At 47.7% G+C, this 24713-nt stretch overlaps 1 protein-coding gene across 1 annotated transcript in view; it reads left to right on the top strand.

Moving 5' to 3' along the window:
- The window catches only part of LOC135908368 (cell adhesion molecule Dscam1-like), a 120696-nt gene that overhangs the window by 50584 nt on the left and 45399 nt on the right, over positions 1-24713 (top strand). The window contains exon 2 of the mRNA XM_065440133.2: positions 4392-4676. Within this exon, the coding sequence (XP_065296205.1) occupies positions 4392-4676 (285 nt within the window). The remainder of the gene's footprint in view (positions 1-4391; positions 4677-24713) is intronic.

Genomic DNA, 24713 nt, shown 5'->3' with positions numbered 1-24713 from the left:
TCTGGTTAACCTCCCTGCCTTCCGTCTTCCCTTCTCTCTCTCTCTCTCTCTGCACTAAAGAGAGAAGTAAGTAGAGCGGTATTAGTGAATTTCGTTTATATAATTTAAAAAAAAATGCCCCTCCTATACAGCGCTGGCAGACTCGATAAACTAGAAAAGACGCATAGGTGAGAGATGGCTGGCGACGCTGCCTTGGAGATACCGCACCAGTCAACCGTGACGTCGTGGATAATGGCAAAGTCGTTTCGGGCCTATATAGTTAATTTGTTGCTGGTAAACATGGTCAACGCTGCATTCCAAAGGAGCCAAAGAGGGAACCTAGCAAATTTCGATAACTTTTATGGTGCCTGATGCACAGAGCCAGAAATACAAGGAAATGTTTTCAAATGTTGCACTGACGTACCGATGCTGTAGTTTCGCCGCGTAATTAAAAATATATGCCCCAGTGTCGCAATCCCAAGTGAATTCGATGGCTGCCATAGTCCGAAAGGAGATCCAGTGATCACTGCGAGTTCCCCGATGTTCAGCCCGAATCGTCGTGCCACTTGTTTTTGCCGGCACGTCTAGGTTCGCCCAATAAAGAGTTCGTTATGCGATTCACGGTTTGGGTTTTACTGTGTTCTTCACCGTCAGTATAACGTGACAATATATATAGAAATTAGGCCTACATTCCTTTTTTCTACAGTGATTAACATCTTATCGCAAAATTAACGAAAATACAGATTTCAAACAGTACTTTGCCCGTCTGAACTTATTTCTTTCTTCTCTTTAGTGTCCCTTTAGGCTGAAAACAGGTCACGTGATGCGCCGAACAGATACATCCTGTGACCTCATGGAGCAACAGAATGAGTGCCCAGGGAAGAGAAACGGCGCGAGAAAATACGGTGGTACGATGGAACTAGGTTATATATATTCAGGCGTATACATGTACATTCGATAGAACCACAGCTTACGGAAAGACGTGGGCGACTGGGCATCGTTGGGGGAGGCCATCGTCCACCAGCGAGAGCGATGGCGGTTATGACCGTGACGGTGGTGGCGTGACCATCATCATGGCCATCGTGTCGATGACGATGGTAATGACCATTTGTCTCGTATGACTCGATTTTAGAGAGTCCATGGGTCGCATACATTTACTCAGATTTCTTTTTTCATTTAATAAACGTTTCTCTCTCTCTCCCTCTCTCTCCGTTTGAACTCGATCAACATGAACGTCACTCCGTCTGATGTTACCAAAACTGCCAGAAGTGGAGTTAAAATAAAGGACGCGGAAGTTAGTAGAGCAGAAAGAGTTCGTAGGACACCATTTTGTTCTTAGAGATAGTTGCCGCATTCAACCCTGACAGCGCACAACCGCTCACCGCGGCGACAAACCACGGGAAAGGGTTACCATCGCTTGATTACTCCTCTTTAAGCCCCCAACGACATCGTCCGACAACGTTCGGCGCCGCCTTTTATGGCGCCATTAATCGGGTCCGTGCAGGTTGACTGCGCGGCGTCCGATCGCGCTGCTTCCGACGGTAAATGAACGAAAAAGAAACGACGCCAGGTAACTTCCAGTTACGGCAGAGCCGTGTAGGGCCATAAATAAGGAAGTTTATCGTGTTCGAAGGCAGTTCAGGTGGCCATTGTACTTGCCTATTTTATACATTCGCCCCCCCCCCCCCCCCCCTGGGAACTCAGCGAGGTGGGGGAGAAAACAAAGACGGGTGGGGGAGTGCGTAGCTTGCGGATATTCCGTGATATGGTGCGGCCCGTAGCGCGTGGGAAGAAAGATAAAAAGAAAAGAAAGAAAGAATATAGTTGCGGAGGAACGCAGTGCGTTGGAATTTTATTTACCACGGATGTGTTTATTTAACTTCTTGGGTAAATCTATCCGAAAGGAAAGCGTACGGAGTAAGTTCACCTCGGAAGAGTTGTCGGCTGTAAACATTCAATTGATAACTTTAAGTGAGAGAGCCAGAGTGGCCTGAAAGTAAGCACTGCACGCTACAAGTCAACCACGTCTAGCATCTTGGGACGTTAAAATAAATAAATAAATAAATAAATAAATAAATAAATAAATAAATAAATAAATAAATAAATCAGTCGGTTGGTCAGTGACCTGGGGCGACTTGCACGAACGTTTAATAACGAAAATAATAACAAATTGAAGAACGCGTTGTACGTTCTCTATTATTTTCGTTATTTTCGTTAATGTTCGTGCAAGCCTCCCCTGGTACTACCTTTATTTTCTTTCGTAAGAAAAAATTGCTGCTATCTCGAGTTCTGGGCCGTCGGCTCCAGAAATAAACGGAACTGCCATACAATATAATACGGGCCCGAAATTCCGAGGTTCCACTCGCAGCAACCTCGATTTCTTTCTTTCTGTTTTTTGTTTCGTTTGTTCTCTCAGAAACTCACCGCCGCTGTAGATGCTGCCCGGCGGCGTTGCGCGCACTCAGCTATGGAACGCGTTGTTATATTTTCGAACGTCGCAACGTTAAAACACACCCAGAACACTAGCAGTGCGCTTGCAGCTGCCTCGCGAGACCACTCCTTGGTTTCCATGGAAACAGGCCTTCGCGAGTCGAAGATTAGGCGACCAGAGCCGTCGCGGGCTCGGATGCCAGGCCGCTCCACAAAGGCCCGGCACTTTCCAGAGGGAGACCAGGATCTCATTTCAGAAGTAGAATACATTTTCGCTGCTCGTGAAATCGATACTGCGCCTCCGCGAGGCGGGATGTTCTCGTCTCGTGGCGAGCTCCCTTTCATTTTTTCGAAACGACGCTATTTGTACAGGAGGATGTGTAGTGTATACGCGCACGTTGATCTTTGTAAAGCCTTTACGGAAGACGGCGTGCCCGCTATCGCCGCACGGTTCGCTCACTTTCCGCCCGTGCACTGGATTTTAACCTAATAAGGGCCGCACAGGAGGCGACATGTGTTACACTGGAGTGGCTGACAACGCGTTTTTCACCCTCGTTCTCGCCACACTAAGGTCATACAGTGGCGCGAGGATAATATATGGCTAAGGATGTGATGGCTGACGTTTTTATTGCGGTTGTTGTCTGTTCAATCACTGACAGCACGCGCAAAAATTGGTCAGCCGAGATATAACGCGGTTGCTGAATATATCCAGAAAGCCGACATTACAGGATTAGAAAAGAGCAACGTATACGAGAAAAGGAAAACTGGTGCTCCTAAGGCTGTCTTCCACGCACACGCACATATGCGCACATATAAAGAAGAAGCAGAGATAAATCACGTAACACACAAATGAAATGTAGCATGCACCTATTTATGACACCATGCCTCTTTATACTGATGACGCTGTCCTTTAGCCGCCATATGAAACGTGTTTTCGGCGCATATTGAGCGTAGTCTCGCAGCATCTACTTCAAACCAGGCGATAGTATTCAAGCTGCAATGCCTAAAACAGCTTCCGCGTGATTGCCGCTCGAGGTTACTTTCCATCGAATGCCGCGTTCAGCCCTGATTACAGCGTGGGTGCAGCGTTGATTAACGTCCTGATTATATTAACACCTCTGACGGACGTGGCGACGCTGCCGCCGAATGCACTGCCGCAATACACCTGGTCTGGTTGCCATGCGACTAAAATCCTGTTGAATGCACTTTCTCATTGATCTTTGCTTATCAGTATAGCTTGTAAATGGTGTAGTGCATAAGCGTGAACATTACGTGTGAATAGGAGGAGGAGGAGACAAGGAGAGGAAAGACACGGAGGTTAGCCAGTGTAAGTACCGGCTGGCTACCCTGTGCTGATAAATTTGTGAGCTGTGCACGAGATAAACACGTGCGTAATAAACATTTCACGTACGCAATAAGCATCGCACGAGATTACACGTTCCGTAGGATGACAATCAAAGGCGGTTGTGCACGCACCGCATGTATTTGGAAAGACTGTATGCGCTTTGTAGACGATCACAAGAAAGAAGACGGGACAAAGAAGATCGTCTACAAAGCGCATCCAATCTTTCCGAATACAATGAACCAACTTGCCCAACAACGCATCCTGCAAAACTGCATCGCATGTAGTTTTGTGTAGCACTTAATTAAACCTCTTCGCGAACGCTCGTTCGCTTTCACATTGTGTTCCAACGTGTACTACGTTCAATTTGCCCGATATACTTATATCGGAGTGGTTACGGACTGGTTACGGACTGGATTCCAAGGGAAGGGAAGCGTAGCAGGGGGCGGCAGAAAGTTAGGTGCGCGGATGAGATTAAGAAGTTTGCAGGGACGGCACGGCCACAATTAGTACATGACCGGGGTTGTTGGAGAAATATGGGAGAGGCCTTTGCCCTGCAGTGGGCGTAACCAGGCTGATGATGATGATGACTTATAATATATATATTTTTTCGTTTTCTCGTCTTTCTCACTGTCCGCAGGCGAGCCGAAGGTGCAGCCGTTCCACTTTCCCAAGACGGTGCTACGCGGCGAGAAAGTGCGCGCCGTGTGCTCGGCCGCGTCCGGCGCCACGCCGCTCAGCTTCCAGTGGCTGCGCGACGGGCAGCGCCTGAGCGACGGCGCGCACCACGTGAGCATCAAGACCTTCGACGACTTCTCCGTGCTCGAGGTGGCCGACGTGGGGGTGGCGCACAACGGCAACTACACGTGCGCGCTCAAGAACCTCCAGGGCAGCGACGCCTACTCCAGCCAGCTGCTCGTCCAAGGTGAGGACGCCTCGCGCTTCCTCGTCGTCGCTGTGCGGCACGTTATTCCCGACAGGTGGATTGTAGCTTGCCGGGGAAACGCGGAGGACGGCGAAGAATTAGGTGGGATGGTGGTATTGGGAAATTTTCGGGTACAGAGTTCTGGTTGGCGCGTAACTGCTAAGGGCAAGAGAGAGAGAGAGAGAGAGAGAAACTGAGTGAGTGAGTGAGGGAGTGAGTGAGTGAAATATTTCATTTTCGTAAACCATGTCCGAGATGTGAATATAGAATTCAGAGAGCATTATAGTGGACTTATATGCAAGACTCTGCGACGATGAATCTCTGTGAAAGGTCTTTGTGCTAAAGCGTATTTAGACAGGTTGACGATAATGCTGAGAGAGAGATAGAAAGAGAGAAACTTTATTAATGATGAGAAGTACAGGTATAGCTGTACCTGTGCCCAGCGATATTGCATCTCCCTACATATGTGACATCTACAAACAAAATATTTGATATCAGACGTGTTCTCTTCCCAATGCAAGGATGGCTTTTGAGAAGCCCCGTTGACGTCACTGTGTTAGCGCAACATGTGCGGGAGGCGGAAAGATGACGGTGTCACATGCAGCATGCAAACCTTAGGCCCGACTGTGGCTATCAACAATAACCACGCATTCAACCTGCTTCCTTCATTTCACCGCATCTAGAGCACCCGCCCAAAATTACCATCCAGTGTCATAACATCATCACTTGTTCCCAGTCCTTCGTTCCTAAAACATGCCCCGACTGGAACCACCTTCCTGCCTCGCTTGTCAGCATTACAGACACTGATCATTTTCGCAGATCACTCGCCAAGCATAATCCGAATAATAGTTTTCTTTTTTTTTTTTGCTCATATCTATTTAGTTTATGTATTCTTTTGTTTTCGTTTGGTTTCTTTTTTTGTATGTCTAAAACACAATCTCAGTTGCGCGAATAACTTATTTGATGACATGATTGTTTATTTGCTCGTTGCGTTCTTGTGCGTTACCTTTTTCCTTGTGTGTGTGACTATAGCCCTTCCCCTCTCTAATGTATTGTACGCCCTGAGGGTTCAAAAAATAAATAAATAAATAAATAAATAAATAAATAAATAAATAAATAAATAATGTCCTGGAATACAAAATGTTATACATGTTCTTGTAGCCGTAATGGTGCTAGAGGGCTAACCACCGGTATACCACCTCGCTCCATACCTACGCCGGTATCGCTTCTCTCTATATATATATAGAAGAGTGCGGCTTCTGTCACCAGTACGTCCGCACTCGCATTTAGTTTACGTTTACACAGCTTATAATCACGTTTACACTGCACGTATAACCTATGGAAACGACAGCCCACGCATAGATTCACGGAGGCTCATGCATCCCTATTTCGCAACGGCCGCGTTCGGTCTCAGAAGCTGGGGCTTTCGCGTAACAACACGACTGCAGTTGTAGTTAGCTTGTGCACTTCGCACCGGAACTTGCCACCAACATCCTCAGTCATTAATTTCCTGCGTCCCGCCATCGTTTGCCTTTGATGAAACATGCCTTATTATTTCGTTGTCTTCCTAATTCTTTCTTTATCTCTCTGTCTATATATATATAGAAACATACACCGGTTACGATGTTCTGCTGCACTTCTGCTCGACAGTCTTAACCGACGCATAATTATACGGGCAAGACGTCGCGGGCTCTTCAGCGAAGTGCGCGCAGGGACCCACGCCTCAAGCAGCGCGCGTCTTCCCGAACCCAGGGCCACGCCCAAGCTGCGAGAAAGAAAAGAAAGAGGAAGGAATGGAGGAAGGCAGAGGGGGAAAATAAGGGTGGGTGGGGGAGTGCCCAGATCTCCCCAGAACCGGGGTCTAGCTGGCAGCGCGCGCCGCTGCACTTGGTGCGATCGATGGCTGCCTCAGCGCGTGGCTCGCGCCGCCGCGCGCGCACGACGTCGCACAACGCACCAGCCTTTCTCTGCGTGTGGCTCGGAGCTCCCCTGCCGAGAAGAGCGCGCCAGACTTATGAAGCTCGTGGATGAAGAAGGGGGGGTGGGGGGGGGGGGGGGTGGAGGAGGGGTACGGACCCGCTCGTGCTCAACGCCGTGGCTGCTCGCGCTGCCTTTTTACCTCGGCCACCGACGCGAGGCTCTGGCTCCCAAGTGGTGGAGGAAGAAGGAGGGGGTGGGGGAGGGGGGGAGAGGTTCGTGGTGGCAGCTGCGTGGTTCCGGGTGTCGGCAGCGCTTCGGCACTTCGCCTCCTTTTAGCGAAGGCTAAAAACCATGCATGCCGTCGCCTGCATTATCGCCTATATATATATATATATATATATATATATATATATATATATATATATATATATATATATATATATATATATATATATATATATATATATAAGAGGCGTAGCCATGGAGGATAACAAAAAGAAGCTACAAGGACCACGTATAGCGAGCGACGGAAGAGAATAATATAATAGGCGTAACGTTAAGAGACAGAAGAGCGTGCTGAACGTGGACTTGTTGGTGACGCGTTGTTCGGTTACCTTCTGAGAGAAGGACTGCGGCGTGGATTTCGACAATAAACGGGGTAGACGATGTTATAGTTCACATTAAGAGGAAGCGACTGAGTTACGCGGGGCATGTAATGCGTAGAGCAGGTAGCTAGGGATCCACTAGAGTGACAGAAAAAATGCCAGTGCAAGGTAACACAGCCGGGGATGGCACGGGATAAGGTGATGCCATGATATTAGTCAATTTGCTGGCATAGGGGTACCGACATGGAAAATGAGAGATCCCTGGGAGAGGCCGTCCTCCCGCAGTGGACATTAAAATATGATTTGACGATGCGCATTAAGCGAGGCGCCCACCCCCAAGCATCTCATCAGTGTATTTTCATTCCGAATAAAGAAGTATTACTGCGAAAGAGTCACTACTCTCGACGCGTGTAGTCGGCAGTGTACGAAATGTCGTTGAAAACGGTGAGAGAACCAGTGCAATTGCTATTTATTTCGTTGTTACTTCAAGTGGCCGCTCAATTGGTAGTTTATTACACTTATACTATGTTTATTTATTTCAGACAGAAGCTTACATCGAATGTTATATTCGAGTTATTCTGACTTAGATATGCACTGCAGAGGTGGTGGCATTCCCCTGTTTTTCTGCTCTCGTTTTATTGATTGCGTTTAATTTTTTGGCGAGAGTAGGCGTTGGTTCTGTAGCCTTCCCCCCGTACCCCTAATGTCTGCACTTTCATCGCACGCTGATGTGACGATGCCGAAACCACCCTTTATTTCTGAAGTGGTGCTGTGTGATTAATTTTCTTTGTTTGCAAGACAATGATTGGAACGTATAGCGCAGGCATGGCACTCTTCCTTCCACAGGCTGCCCCGAACACAAAAAAGTCCCACCAATTATTTGGCTTTGTACTTTGGCCACAGTCATAAGTTATGGCCACAGTCACAAGTGGTCTTTTCGACTTTAAGCCAATCAATTAGTTTCAAGCCTACATCCCTGAAATATGTGCGAGTATATATGTCGTCGTCACTCACACAAGTCAATAGGACTTAGTAAATGCGGGCAAAAAAGCACGTTTCAAAGATGTTGTCAGAGAGATTCAGTCAGTGAATCGAACAAAATATTTCGTGCTCAGTGCAGTAGCTAATGCCTTCTTCGTCATTGTTATAGCCGGCAACTATTTACTTTTCTTTTTACTCATGCTAAAATATTTTGACGCAATTAAACGCAATCATGTAAAATTTAATGAACAAGGGCTGTTTGCTAGACTCGAAGCACGCACACAGATATTTCAGCAAGAAAGAGAGAGAGAACGAAAGAAAGAAGAAAGGAAAGAGTAGAAGAAAGAAAGAAAGAAAGAAAGAAAGAAAGAAAGAAAGAAAGAAAGAAAGAAAGAAAGAAAGAAAGAAAGAAAGAAAGAAAGAAAGAAAGAAGAAGTTTACACGTACGGAAACGAACATAGGTGACCGCGCTCGTCTCCCATGCCTTTGCGCCTGCGTCAGCTTTCTCTCATCCATACTAACTCTCACCACGTAGCACCTATGCGCTGCGCTCTTACTAAATGTTCGTAAACCAACTAGACCTAACAAAACGCTTTCAAGAGCGAAGCCGAGGCTTCGCGCGCAGTATTTACTATACATAGCACAACGGGGCTTGAATTCGCGAGAATGCGATATACGCGCTAGACCGGAAAGGCGCCGGGCCATTCTTCCTCGGCCTGCTTCCCTTTTGTCCGCCCTGCTCTCGGGAAGCATCACCACCAAGCGGCATCGCGGAGGGGGAGACGGCGCGAAAAGGGCAACGGAACCGACTCCATTCCCGCCATCTCCATCCCTCGTCATTTCTGTTCATTTTTCTCTCGGCTGCTCCGTGCGCGTCGTGGAACGATTCCGGTCGCAGTTGCGCTTTCGCGGAGACAGAAGGACGGCTCTCGTTCAGTATGGCGCACGCGGAAGTGCTTGCCAACGCTGTGCGTAAGGCTTCCTACTGTCTCGTGAGAATGCCAACGGAAGTGCAAGAACTGCAGTACGTAACGATTCCTTCCCTGCACTAAATACGAAAAAGAAGTATTGAGCGAACGTTGGAGATCTCTCTTTCATAGACTATAAGAACAATCATAGCAACCTCTCGGCCTCGAACATGTATGCAGGCGGCGTTTTCTTTTCAGGCGACAGCTGTTTACTTGCCTTACCTTTTTCATCACTCGTGTTCTCTCTTCAAATATTATAGTATGGACGACAGTCTAAATTGATACTCGCAGTACTGGCAATATTCACGGATGTAGTAGATGACAAACTTGAAGTGCAGCAGAGGTAAATTGTTTATTTTTGTGGTAACACATGATTCAAGCTGCTTCAAATCAGAAATCGCGATGTAATCAGTGAATAAACATTATTGCCTACTTTTAGCCGTTAAATCATTACTCATTTACGTTAAGTCACACGTTATGCGTAGTTGCGCGACTGAAGCGCACATATGTGCTCGCGGGGTGCCCCCTTAGGTGGCACTCGTACGCACATGAGCTTTCAGAATGTCCTTTGGAGGGCCTGTAGGAATCAGGAAACAAATTTTGCGCATGTTGATTGCCTTCCTGCGAGACATCGAGTTGATGAACGTCTGGTGAAACACCCATGATAGCAACGTAAGATGTGTTCAGGAGGGACAATTGCCGTCCAAGCACGCTAGACCATGGCCCCGCCTGATGGAGCGCTACCACCACGCGAACGTGCAGTGCACTGCGCTGGAGCATGGCTTCCGAGATTACGCTTACAACGCGCGCCGCCCGATTCCGAAGGCCATGGCTGGCGTATCACTTTCATTTTTACATAAAACTTTATTTGCTTACTTAAAGAGAAAACTACGTGGAACACTGATGTACTTCGTAACAGAAAAAAAGAAGAGAACAAATGAAGATCACACACAGAAGAGTCGCAGTTTCGCCAGAAAGGCGAAGCATATATAGCGATAGCCAAGTATTAAACTACATCAAGTAAGGTTCGTAGTCTTATCGGGCTCATAAATTGCAGTAAATATTCGCGTACTGATTAAATCAACAAGCATGGCGTCACGCGTGAACAGGCCAACATGAACAGATCCGACTCGATGACCACGAACACTCGTTGTTACAATGCTGGCTTGATGAAGAGCGTGGGCAGCTGGGAGCGACCGCTTCGTACTGCCTCTCGCTTGACCGCTTCTCGGAAAGTTGAGATTACGCGAACTCAACACTAGGCGCGCGGATTAAGACAGCGCACATGAAGCCGCGAGCCATCTCATCTCGCCCAAACTTTGCACCCGCCGCAGATAACCTCCGAAGAAGGGCGAGCGGGTCACGTGTGGGCTCTGCCTCGCCATGCCCAACCACGGCCGCACTAGAGGGAAAAAAAAGCCGCGTTCGTGTGTGTCTTTAGTGCGCGCGCTTGATGACGTCATAAAAAGCTCGACCACGTGACCTCCAACACTGGGCGTGCGGGAAAAGTCTTGCCGCACACAGATCGCGGGGCGCGATCTTATCGCCCTGACACTTTATATAAGTAATATCAGGGCGACGGCGAAAATTCGCATTAATTGTCCATATAACTGCTATCGCAGTAAGACGTTGACACGATTGTATACAAATAACAAGGCACGTGGCACTCGGTAAGAATAGACTGAACAGATTATTTGTGACCTACTGTAAGCTCACTGTGAACGCTATATCAAATTCTTTGCCTAACTTCATGTGCCTTCGTGCGAACTTATGCCGTGTTTTTCTCTATGCCAAGACTTTATTGTAGCGTGTGTTTCAGTGTTTTTTTAATGGGACTTTACTTTTAAGACTCACTGTGTTTCGCTCATTTATGTGGCTAGACATAAAGTGTGTTTGACTTACTTATACGAGTTGACGCAAGTTTGAGTGTTTTCTTATGTGATTTTTTCATACCTCTAGCATTCCTTATATATTTTCATTTCTATGTCAAAAGGAGTAGCCGGCTCAAATTAAGAGGGCCAACATCTCCCGAAAACCATATGTTTGAAAGAAAATAGGTATATAGGGGCTTCAAACTCCACTGTAGTATATAAAGCGTAGCTAAACTGCGCTCGTGAAAATGATAAAAACGCGTTCTACAAATATATCTTTTCAGCAAATTGGGCATCACAGAGAAACCCCGAGGCTGGGAAGCGGGAATACAAAATGAGCAAGGGAGGATGAGGGGGGGAGGGGGAGATGAAGGGAGAGACCTCAAGGAAAGCGAAAGGAAGTGTGGAATCCGTTGCCGCTTCAATTATTACGGCGCCAGTGGCCAGCTCGTAAAAGAAATCCTCACGCGCGCAGCCCGGGCACACAGTCGGCTGGCTCTCCGCGCATCATTATTCTCCACTGAACATGGAGACCGCGGGGCATATCTTCCGAGAGTCGTCGCGATTTCAAAAAGCAATAAAAGCAAGAAAGAAAGAAAGTGTGAAATGAAGTTCAGCGGCGCGGACAGTGCAGGCGCGGGATCTCTCAGCGGTCTCCTTCCTCATCTTCTTATCTGGATTTTTAATACCTTTCAGTGCTTCCTCGTAGCCTCGAAAGTCGGACGCGGCCATTTATTTTTCTTATTTTCTTACTTTTCGCACCTTTCCCCCACGAAATTATTAACACGCCGCTGCGTCAAGACAAAGCTTTGAAAGTTGGGACTCGATCTTTTCTATCTTTTTATTTATTTATTTATTTTAGTTTTCTGCTGCTTACTTTGTTCAAAAATTTCAACTATGGGACATTGCATATGGCAAAGCTTAAGACAACGACGAAACCGAGAGGAGCATTAAGAACATTGCCTTCACGTCCCGAAGCCTAATTACCTCGCTGGTCTCTAAGGCGGCGATGGACTATTTGCTCCGGCAGCAGTGGGGACACGGTTTCTAAGTGTTTCGATTAATCTCGCCGTTCGCCTTCATTCGGTAGTTCTAAAGTAATGACGCTATGAAATTAAACTCAACCTCTGCGTATTCTTTATCTCAAACCATTTTTCTGACGTCTAAAACGTAGAATTTTCGAACTTATGATCTTGCTAATGAGATGCCGTGCGCAATATAAAAGGTGCACGGTGCAATTCGTGCCATTTACACCTATGAGCAACAGTATACGGACCGCAGATCGCCAAAAAAAGCTGGATTTATTTGTAATTAAGACGCACAAATTGAGATTGGCCTGTGCACTAGCAACTTCGCAACGCCAAGTGGGGACTTCAGTGCTTAAATTTAGATCATAGTGAGTGCATGTATAAATAAAATATGGCTTTATCGTAGAATCCGCTTTCATGGTAGTACATCCTAAAAAAAAATTCCGAATTTTGTTGGCTGAATACGCTCTTGGAACAAAGGGAGTGCTGGTGACTCCTTTTTCAGGAGCAAATAGTTGCCTCATATCTATGCTATATTTTAAGAGTTGTCTTATATCCCGAATGGACTACATTAACTCCGAGAGGGCCAAGCGGAGCAGCGTATCAACTTAGAGGATTTGGGTAAAGGTGAGCGCCATGGCATTACGGAATGAGAGAGACGTCTGGGGAGAGAGAGAGAGAGAAAAAAATGTAGAGAAAGGCAGGGAGGTTAACCAGAGGTAGTTCCGGTTGGCTACCCTGCGCAGGGGGAAGGGTTAAGAGGGATAAAAAGAGAAACAGAGTAGAAGGGGGAGATAGAAAGAAAGGGAGACAAGCACGAACAAAGCGCGTACACTACAGAGCGGTAGGCGGCGGCATTCTTAGAGTCTGTCGTGAAGCCCCGTGGACCGCAAGAACCTTACTAGCGCGAGTAAGGCCTTCAACGCGGATGTTCTTTCGGAGCATTGGCCTAAAGCTTTTAGTTCTGAAAGTGGACGATTGTCCAACTGGTCCAGCACTCTGCACATCACTTGTCTCTCAGCACTGTATCGCGGGCAGACACAGATAATGTGTGCGAGCGTCTCGTCGATGTTACATGTGTCGCACGTGGGGCTGTTGGCCATTCCTATGAGGAAAGCATAGGCGTTTGTAAAGGCAACGCCTAGCCACAGACGGTAGAGCATAGTCTGGTCACGTCGGGGTAATCCAGGCGGGAGGTGCATCTCTGGGGAGTTCTAGCACTGCTCTAGGAGAATACGAGAACTCTTTAAACTTCTGAAAAGGAAATATTGTCACTCGTGCTACAGTTATGTGGACGACAATTCATCCCTTTCATGAACTTCCCTACAATTTGCGGGCTTCCCCAGAAATTGTATGCCATTCCATTAGGGGAGTACGAGAACTCTCTTTGTCCTCCTGTAAGAGAATACAGGAACTAAACTTCTGTGCCTTTCCGTAGTATGCCCTTAGGGGCAAAAGTTCGCCAAAGGGAGTACAAGCGTTGTCCTTGTACTAACACTTCCCAAAATGGCTTTAACTTTTAAAGTAAAGGTCTGTACTCCCGTTAGTAACGTAAAAATAACTCTCTTTGTGCTTCCTTATGGGCGAAAGGAACTCTATCAATCTTTCCGTACTATCCTCATGGAGTACAAAAGCTCCCTTTTACTCCCTTGAGGGAAGTATTAAAAATTCCTCCTGTACACCTTTCTTGTATTCCTCTAAGAGAGTACAAGAACTCTCTCAAACGGAGTTAAATATGAGATTAGCAGTTCCGCCCGTATAAATAAGGCGTTAACATTGTTGACTGTGCCAGCCACAAAGTGGCGTTGACAGTAAGTTGCACCAAACAGGCCCTTGTCACGCCATAACTGCATTGACGGATCCTTATGAATCGATATCTACTAAGGCACAGCAAATTGTCATATGCCGTGTGGCTTGTGACAGCTAGGCCTAGTTTTCGGTAGATAATCAGCTTATCTTTCCTTTTCTTTATTTGCTCTCTAGTAAGAGAGAGAAAGCAAAGAGAGAAAAGGAAGGGAGGCCAACCAGACGAGCGTCAGGTTCGCTACCGCACACAGGGAGTAAGGGAAAGGAGCGATAGAAAGATGCTAAGAAAGAGAGAGTGAGCACTACGTGCACGCGGCAGGACGCACAAGAGGACCACGGCCACAATGTAAAATAATTTACACCCTTAAAAGTGAAAAAGGTGTAAATGTGTATACAACTCACACCCCGAAGGTGTCCCTTGTATAAAATCACACTCGAAGGGTGTGACTTATAGACGCATTTACACCCTTTTAACTTTAAGGGTGTACGTTGTTTTACGGTGCACTCGTGCCGGTGCACTTCAAGAACTGCACTAGTGCACGAACCGCTCATTGCGCCAGCGACAGATGTGGCCACGGTTCGAGTATGTTTGACTCAAAATATGACCATCACTAATTTGCTGCCACTTCGGCGAGCTGAGTGCCGAAGAAGACGTTCATCTGTAGTCCTTTCGCGACATCACGTTTTCTGAGACCGCGTTGTGTTCCTCTAAGTGGATTGATCTTAAGAGGAAGCCTTAGCTCAGGCCCAACTCCGATGCCGCCTTTTCAAGTACGTGTGGAATGCAGGAAGGCTTTTTCTGAGATAACCACCGGGCCGATTTTAATAAAAGGTGTTGCACTCGAGAGAGAATGTAAAATTCTAGTGACTGCTGGAAGCGGAATTGCCGTTTAGGGCCCGAATTTTTTAAAAGGAGATTTCAAAAATTGTTAAGTTCGGAAAAAAAAAAAACGGAATCACGAAGCTTACAAATTCGAAGGTCTGCACTAAGAGCGCATATCGTAGTTATCTAAACTGCTTCCGTTAGAGAATACAATGCGGACAAACTTGATTTATCAGTTCACATCTTACGTGAATGTGTTACATTGTTTGGAAGAGTATTGCAAAAGTCCTACTCACATATTAGTGGTCTATTAAAGCCATGTACGCGTATAATGCATCAATTTTGTCCGCTTTAGATGCACTATCAGATAAAATTTACAGAAATGGGAAGTCATTATTCGTTGCCGAGTTAGAGAGTTGTGAACGTTATAGTTTCGTTTTCTTAAAGCTTGTGATTTTCTACAATTTTTATAAAAATATCGACGGCCAAAATAGAAAAAAAAATTCGCTACCAACATTCACTAGACCTAAACTTTTCTTTGAATGCAACAAACCTCATCCAAGTTGGTGCAGTGGTTGCTGAGAAAAATGACTTTTCCCTTCCCATGCATTGGATAGGAGCCCCCGAGCTAAAGCTTAGGTGTGTAGGATTACAGACAACGAAATAACGATTCGGTTCCTTCCACTGAACCTTAAATAGTGGTGCGGAGAGACAAGTCTGGCGATATACAGGCCACGTGGGCGCAAGGATCTGCGCCAGATGCTTGAGGTGACAGGTGAACAATGAGGCTAAGCGAGAACCGGACACGCACAAATGTGCGCTATAGAAAAGTATAGAAGAGCGCTGAAAGGAAAGTCTTAATCGCGACCAGAAATGAAAAAAAAATGGATGACAGTTATTGCCGCGATAAACAGTTGCACTGCGCAGTGGTCCATAAATGGAATGATAATGTAAGATAACTTTCGATTTGACCTGGTCTGCACTACACTACTAGCAGCAGTGTGTCACAACGAACAATTAAAGCTGTTTTCTTTACAATGCAAAGTGCAGCCCGTACTCGAAAAGCGGTGAACATGATGCAGTCGATTCTGAATCAGCGTAGTTTTACAATGAGAAGTGAAGCTTCTCCGATACCCCCACGCACTGATCTTACTAAACTGGTAGCAAAGTTAAAATGACGCAGACCAGAGAGCTCGACTTAATCCTCGCGGCCGCTGCGGTTAAAAAACCTTTAAACGTCCGCGAATTGGGAAGCACATTGTTCCAAGAGTCTTTCCTCGCCGCCATGTTGAAGAAGCCGTACATCGTGGAACCTTCGTCCTCCCTTTCCCCTGCCTTGAACAAGCTTCGCAAGGAAGCCGATGAAGCAGCGGGGAAGGGGAGGGGGATAGGAGGACGAGGAAACCTGAAAGGGGAGGATTCGCAGAGGAAAGGCAAACGGGTCAGCGAGGTCGATCCCATCTTTCAGGAAGCGGGCGGGGGGGAGAGAAGGGAAGCGCGGGAGCGGCAAGAAAGAGCAAGATGACGACGATGATGCGGAAGAGCAAAAGCGGAAGCTGCTGCAGTTGTGTCCTCCTCCGCATTCCTCGCGGCTGGTCCACGGCACCGTACGGGCTGGCCGGTCGTTCGTTGCCCGCTGCCCCAACAACGGCACACGGCGCAGCGGGGAGGTGTGTGCGTGTGTGTACCACGGAACGCGTTCCTCTGAGACCGTCTGAAGCAAACGGCGTCTTCGGATCGATACACGGTCTGGCACTGCGCTTGCTCTCTTTCTGCACCACGCTGCCCCTGCCAGCTCCGCGCGCGTGCGCGCACACACTAGAGAGTTTTAGTGTAGGGGACGCAAGCGGCTTGCGTACGCAGGAACAAGGGGCGACGGTACTGCGCATGCGCAGAGTCAGACGTTCAGCGCATGCGCAGTAGCGTGGTCCCTAGCTCTTGCGTACGCAAGCCGCTTGCGTCCGCTACACTAAAGCTCTCTACTCTCTCGCCGTGCCTCTGTGTGCGTGTGTGCGTGCGTTCCGCCAGTGTGTACACAGAGCCGCGGCGACGGCAGCGGGACCGGAAGGAACGGCCGCGGAAGATAGACGACTGCAGTAATGGCAAGAGGCGGCTCGACCGGGAGGAAATGAACGACTCTCCGCGCGCTACGCTCGCGCGCGATTCGCGGGAGGGGCGTGTGCTCCGTGGAAGAAGCACGTTTGGGGGCCTGACGTGGCTCTTTCCTCTCTTTCTCTGACGTCATCATAACTGTACGCACTGCCTACCGGATGCTTCGCGGAAGGAGCTTTTTTTTTTCTTTTCTTTTATCGCGTCCCTGTTCAAGGCGATTGTTTAATTGCGGAATTAGGGAAAGCCACTGAGCCGGTGGAAACGTGAGGTTCTGTTTACGAATGTATACGTGTCGTGTTGTAATCCGATGTTCACTGAACGTATCTGTCTTGAAGGTGTAGATGTACATCCGGATGGCCGAGGGAAGAAAAAAAAAAACAGAACCAATGAAATGTGACGGCACACCGCTGAGCCTGAACCACACAGGTGGCGGTAAAGTGCGGCGCAAGTAAGCGAAACTAGAACGAGAACTCGAACTAGAACAAATTGAGGGTTTAGGCCCCATATTCACAGAGGCGACAAACGCCCCGTACCGTTCCGTCACCGTCACAGCGCTGGCGTCCATCATGAAACAGCATTTTCTCGCCTTTTTCTCCTCAATACCGGCACTCCGGTGGCGTTGGCCGATTTTTTGAGGAGAAACCGGCGGGGAAACGCTGTCTCATGATGGACGCCGGTGCCGTGACGTGGACGGAACGGGGCGTATGTCGGCTGTGTGAATGGGGTCTTAGTTGATACCATCTGACTTGAAGGCCCATATGCACCTTCAGAATCAGTAGACGAATGCGGCATCCATAGATTCGGCACTATATACCCACAGTCACTGACGTTTGGCTCGTTAACTCCGATGAAGAAATCAGTAGCGTCGCTGGACATACCAAGTCCAGTGGTGAACAAACGTCAGTAATGACCGCGGACGGAACTATTTGAACAAAGGAAAACAGGCTTGAAGTTGCAAACGGCGTGTCAGCGTTATCCGCGCTAGGTTATTCGTTTTTTATCGTGTTCAATGTTGTTTGACTATTTTTACACGTTCCCTTAGTTCATATGATTACCGCTGCGTTTTATTCGTGTAGATAGATAGATAGATAGACAGACAGACAGACAGACGGACGGACGGACGGACGGGCGGGTGGGCGGGCGGGCGGGCGGGCGGGCGGACGGACGGACGGACGGAGATAGATAGATAGTGCTCGTTGCTTCTTCGTATGGCCCTCCTCATTTCAGGGCTGTTTCTGCTATCAATGGAAATAATGTTCTTTGTTATAGCAGCAAAACCTTCTAGCGCGACGTCACGAACAGGTGCGTATGAGTGCATCAGTTCTCACGATCAATACACACCAGACGCACGCTTCGGGAGCTCACGAACACCGAGAGACGAGACGTAGAAAAAAGAACGCGCGCTCATGTTGAAGAGGATCGAACGAGGCACGCAAGCAACAGCTAAGTATAAAGATCCTGTCGGTCGGCGAGACGATTTTCTTTTTGCTATGGTTCACGTCGTCAATCGCGACTGGAAACAGCTGTTGTGTAAACACACCGTTTGCGTCTTATATTATTATATAACTATTTATGTTGTTATTTATTCATATGCTTTTATTCGTTTGTTTTTCTTTTTGCCCGCTTTCTCAGTCGCATTCGCGGTGGCTTTCAACATTTCTTCTGCACAGTTCAAGTATGGGGTGAATTTAGCGTGTAACCGACCTGAGCTTTGCTAGAGAAGATGCAGACAGGAGTACCTATAGCTCAGAATTGTCAGCAACGGCACGAAATTAATTTTAAATGTCGTGAGGCTCGTGCGCTTCCTTCGGAACTTGTGACATGTTCCAACGCGGAAACGCTTGAAAAAAAAAGAATAAGTAAACGCAACGCGGCGGTCACGACTGCTAACAAAAGTGCAGATTACTGTTTTTATTCATACATTGACGTTCCAAGTTCTTGGTTAGTGAAACAAGGTCGCAAACGTTTTTGAGAATTGTGAGAAATTCACGGCGGCCGCATTTCGATGGGGGCGAAATGCGAAAACACCCGTGTACTTAGATTTAGGTGCACGTTAAAGAACCCCAGGTGGTCAAAATTTCCGGAGTACCCCACTACGGCGTGCCTCATAATCAGAAAGTGGTTTTGGCACGTAAAACCCCATATATTATTAATTGTGAGAAATAATACCACATCGAGCTTGCAGCGAATCCCCAAGAGACTCCGAAGTACCCCACGTGGTAATTACACTATTATCACAGATGGGCAGCTACTTGAACGCTTCCCGTTACAATTTGGCACGCTCACTCGGACCACGGAAATGCCTAGCACATCTAAACGCTTCAAGGACATTTGCTCGCAAAAATCTATTCGTATGGCGACTGGTACGCATTTAAGCGGTGTAAGCAATTGGATTGGACTGAAGCAGCTCGTGATAGGCTTTAACGTAGGGCATCTATAGTCGCTGAAACTTTATATTTGCCGCTCTTTTTAGTGATATATATTAAGTTTGAAGTTGTTCGGATGGACCGATGGCGGGCTCGCAGAGACCAATTTTGCATCGGTATTATGATCAGCGATATCAGCTGCGTTTGCCCGAATCACCTACTGCAGAAGAGAACCAGGGAACTTTCAGGTTAGTAAAGATTTAACGCAGCGTCACCACTAATCACATGAGCAATGGTTGAAGGTGAAAAAAGAGAATAGTTAGAATGAATGAATGACAGATAACGCCGGCGCGCCGAAGTCGCACTAAATCTCAACGACACATGTGAGACTGTCTGGAAACTGTCGAACGACGACACAGTCTTAAAGATGACAGCTTTCCCTTTACGTTCGAAATAGGTTAGGCGGCGTATCTCGGAGCGAAACTTTTGCGGAATCAAGCGTTGGTAAGTGCGTGACGTGTGCAATGTGTCGGTTCTTACGAGAAAAGCTTGCCCAATCAGCGGTCTTTTAGACAGCCCGGGCAGCTTTTCACGGTCGCTGGATCAAAACGCACGAGACAGCTCTTTGATCGAGCGGGTCGTGCTCGCACACACACCAACCATCATCATCATCGTGCACTGCCGACAGTTCCCAGTCCTCGACTAGCCTTGCAACAGTGGCAACGATCAACCATCACAAAGCACTTCCTTGTTGCGACATTAAAAGCCGCTTCCTGGGGACTGTTCTTGCAGCTGCCACGACGCGTCTCCAAAAAGCAAGACCGAGCGCCCGTTTATGCCGCAGCCTTCGACCGCGGGTGTCACCGAACCGTAACCCGATCTCCTTTTGCGGCCTCCGCGCATGCGCCATTGCACCGCGTTTACCGAGCGAGAGACACCCGATGCCTGCATCGAGGTCGCCCAAGCGAAGATCCGCAGGCGAGCACTCGAAGAAGAGGCCTGCTCTCATACGCAACCAGCGCGGTAAACAAATGAGGACGTGAAAAGGAGCGTCAGTGCTGTCACTCGGCGCACGGCTTCGCTTAGATAACGCCGCTCGCTCGCTGGGGAGGGAGAGGATGCGGTCGCGACATTCCTGTAGAGAACGCAGCTGTACCTTATCAGATCGGGATGCTATTGCAATCTCCCACGGCCTTCACTTAATGCACGACCTGTTTTAATCGGGACGCATGAGCTCGGACGAAGGGAAGCTCTTTTGACGGGAGCGTCCGAGGAGCGAGCGTGATGGATTTCAGTTGGCGTTACTTGCGAGTGTTTAATAGGCGTTTTTATTTTTTTCTTGTAGTCGCAATTTCAACGCTGCCAGCGGGTGGTAAGCGTATGCGCGACGTAACAGTAAGCTCGTCTAGATGGAACGGAAGATTCAGAAGACAGTTTTGTATTTGGGTGAATTAAGGCTGCACAATTAATGGAATTTATTGCCAACAAAAGAGAAGCATAGTCAGGGGCATAATTAAGTACTAATACTTTTTCGAGATTTGTCGGTGTGCAGGTTCTACAATTGACTGAAGACGCGGGGCTGTCATCAGTATAAACGTCCGAGGCCTGTAGCAATAAGAAAACATACACACACAATGCACAGTTCTGCAAGAAATGTTGATGACTGAAGACTGATGGAACTGTGTTCGTCATTACGGATTTAAAGACTTGAACCGGTTCTAAAGCATCAGTTAGTGTTCGACTCGGACATAGATTAAAGGCCACATCACTTTCCGTTCCCGCTATAGCCACCTTACCAAAACAGCAAGCGTCAATCCTTCAGGCTAAAACCTCACTATACATCAAACCTAAACAGTAAAAATAGTATATATCTTCCCGGTGGTTAGTTATTGATTAGGTGCCTCGCGAATGGGAGCTATACGTCTGCTGAGGTGCACTATACGTCCGACCTTCCTATAGTCCGTTATGCGCTCTGGGCGCGCGGATTCCGGCATCAACTGTCCGGGCGTCCGAGAATCATCCTTTAGTTATGACGGAGGCGTGCCGAGCGGTCCCGCTGGGCACTACATCAATCATCCATGGGTATCAGCGTGCCTTCCGTTTTCCGGCCCCCGAGGCCTTCCTTATCGATCTAACCGTGGAAAGAGATTGGTCAACGTCGGCTTTGCGACGTCCTCGCCTGTCGAATGCGGGATCCTATGTAGCTGGGCTACGGCGCGTTAGGGAGGCGTTCCTGGTCGCGGGATAGTTTGGGTGCTCGCTTTGAGTGAAACAGGTATACCGCGTCAGCGGCGCGGTAGTGGTATGCTGCTCCTACCCACTATGGGGGGATTCGCCAAGAAATGGATGGATTATTCTAGTTTATAATGAAGAATAAATATTGCCATTCTTAACCGTAACCTCCTCTTCCTCCTCCAAAGAAAGTGAAACACATTCGAGAGAAGCAATAAAAAAACGTTGTAGCTTTGTACTTGTGATGCTAACTGCGTATTGAACCTATTTATCCGTCCTTTTCCCCTTCGTTCATCGCGTCATTTTGTAAAACTGCGTCGCAGTGAAGCTGTATATGTCAGTGTATGCGTCACCGCCATCGTTATCCTCCTGTTTATATCTGCCGTAGCACGCAGCCCTCTCCTAGTGATCCCAAGTTTTTGCACAATACTGTGCAAATTACTGTGCACATTACTGTGCATTACTATGCGATCCCAGGTGCAAATACCCTCGTAATTTCTCTTATGTGCTTGTTGCTGTAGTTTAATATTGGTACATAAATCTCACGCACTCTGCTAATTTGCCAGTAAGCCTTAGTTATACAGCGTCCCTGTACAATTTGTTAACAGACGTTATGCGACAAGCAGCGGTCTACAATTACGCGCTCTTATCTGCTACATACTAGTTTAGTCAAGCAAACGTCACAGAGGTTAGTTATACGGTTTACTAGTACTCCGCGTAGGAAGGACTGGATAGGCAAAGAAAAGAGAGAGGAAAAGAGAGAGAGAAACGAAGAAAAGGCACGGAGGTTAACCAGAAAAAGTAAAATACTGAAGCAACAGGCAAGGCATACGCGCGGGAGATGGTGCCAAGGTCCGTCGAAGACCGGGGGCCGAATTCACAAAGCTTTTCATTCCGTAAGCGCTGTTTTCGTTTCGTAAGGACACCATCGCTAATAATATGTCCTACATCGCCATTGGCTGGCACGAGCGCTCTAATCGTAAGAACACTTTGTGAATACGGGCCCAGATTCTTTGTAACGGTCAGTGATTGGTGATACTACACTCTCCCCCTTCTCCGTTTGTGTGAAGCATCGAGCAATCAGAAGGCTGATCGTATCGCGAGAGAAATTGGCAATGGACGTCGAGGCGGGAGCCACTGGCTGGCTGGAAGAATTTTGAACCAATCACTTCCTCAAAACACCACGCTGTATATATATATATATATATATATATATATATATATATATATATATATATATATATATATATTGACGTGAGGGGCTTTCACGTCCGAGTATAAATGTGACACGACACTTGTGTAATGGACGGGGTTAGTAAAGCCGTATCGGGAACGTTGGACCTTGGACCAGGCGCACTTGTTTCCTACTCAACCGGCTTTATCTCTAAATGCAAATGTGCAAGAACCAAATTCAGCGTCGCGGAGTAGTCGATGCCGTTAGGATACTTCCTTTTATTTCGTTCGAGAAAAGCATCCATCCTTTTACTCTGCGCTACATTTATATGTTTTACATATCTATATATAGAGCGCATTCGATCTTTTTTTTGTCTTAAATTTTTTCTATATAGTTTTGCGAGGCGAGATCGCGCAATCATCTCGCTTTCCGAACGTTCACTTGCCCGCTCGTGATTCGCCGGCGCCGCTTCTTCGTCAGCGGTCGTCAGCACCACATGGCGGTAGCATCAATTGAACGCTGCCTATACTCAGTCACGCACGAGGAGAATCGAACGTTCGGAGAGCGCGATGCTTGTGCAGTCTCCTCCAGCACGCATTCATTGAAAGAGTTCCAACGTTCGTTAGCGTAAAGAGAAGGACGTAATTCAGCGTCTAGGTGTTCTTTATTTCTTTTCCCCGAAGTAGCGCGGCTACTATAACAAAAAAGGGGAAAAAAATAACTTCGTGACCCGTAATACCTTGGCACGAACGTATAGGTTCTTTCATTTGCGAAAGTAATACAAGAGGAGGGAGAACGAATGCGGCTTCGGGAGGCTACGCGCGAGTCCTAAATCAAGGCTGTTCTTCATATCGACAGCCGGCCCGTTGCGGCAGATGTCGTCCAATCCGCGGTTCCATTTGCAAATCAAATGCGACAAGGGCGACGACGACGCTATACACGCGTCTCGCCTGAATCTGCTCGGCGGTGTACGGCCTGCGTTCGAGACGTCCCTGAGGCAAGAAGCCAAATGGCGAGCAAGAACCAAAACCAAAACAAAACAAACAAAAGAAAAGTGCGGAGCATCTTCGGGGTGCGAGAGCTGAAAGGAGGTGGGGGTGGGGGGCGAGGTAGGAAGTTTGGCGCCGCATGACGCGACGAGAGTGAAAAAAATGCGCGCGAAATTCCGTCACCGTTGTCCTCCTCCTATCCAGTCTTCTTTGTTTCCCGCCTATAGCTCGCACCATATTCGTATCGACGTAAATAAAGAAGTAACTGCGCGCCCACCTCGCTGCATGTGTGAGCAGCCATCATCAGGCTTGCGTGCAAGGCGCACCGGAGCTTGGGTCATGAATAAATTCCGAAGGCGCGCGTATGTGAGCGAGCGCCTGGAAGAAGGGGCGAGAAAAAGCGGGGGCACAACTCGGCTCGATGCGTCTATGTACTGCCTCGTCCGTTTCCGCGCATTTATTCATACGCGCACGCCTTTCACGCATATCGTAGGAGATAAAAAAAAGGGGGGGGGAGAGGGGGGGGGACTCTACTCTTCTCTCGGCACCTACTGAAACTTCCCTGAGAATCAAGAGCGGCGGCCTTCTCGAGGCATACAGTACCAGATCGATTATACGGTGTTTATTTGTAAGCATACGATTCAGAAAAAGAACACATAAAGGAGAAGCGAAGGGAAAGAGGTGGTAGAGGAAGAAGTGGGGGGGGGGGGGGGGGTAGAGTATGTTTGAAGTCGGAACCCTTGCCTTTAACACACGCCCGAACCCGCGATCTTTATACTGGTGTATATACGTCTCTAATGATCTAGGTGCCGCTCTGAATAGCCCCGCGGTCCCTTATTCCCTCTATCCCGTCACTGAAATTATACCCTGCAGCTGCGCCACCATCCACGTACATTCCGTTGTTCGATTCTTTGACCTAGGTTATCATACGATTTCATACTGGCGCCTTCGCTAACTCTTTACAATTTCTTGACTGGGCACACGTTCAACGCGTATAGAAGTTTAAAGACCAACCTACGCGGAACAAGCATTCCCAAGCGTATACCGGCAATACGCGCAGTCGGCGCGGTCAATAGAGTGACGAAATATTTCCACCTCTGAAACTACTGGCTCGCAACACAAGGTATTCTGTGCTGCCCTACTTCAGCCTCGAATACAAAGA

Source organism: Dermacentor albipictus, chromosome 5, assembly GCF_038994185.2.
Source record: "Dermacentor albipictus isolate Rhodes 1998 colony chromosome 5, USDA_Dalb.pri_finalv2, whole genome shotgun sequence".
Taxonomy (NCBI): domain Eukaryota; kingdom Metazoa; phylum Arthropoda; class Arachnida; order Ixodida; family Ixodidae; genus Dermacentor; species Dermacentor albipictus.
Note: the sequence above shows the minus strand (reverse complement) of the source record. Positions and strands in the feature narration are given on the sequence as shown.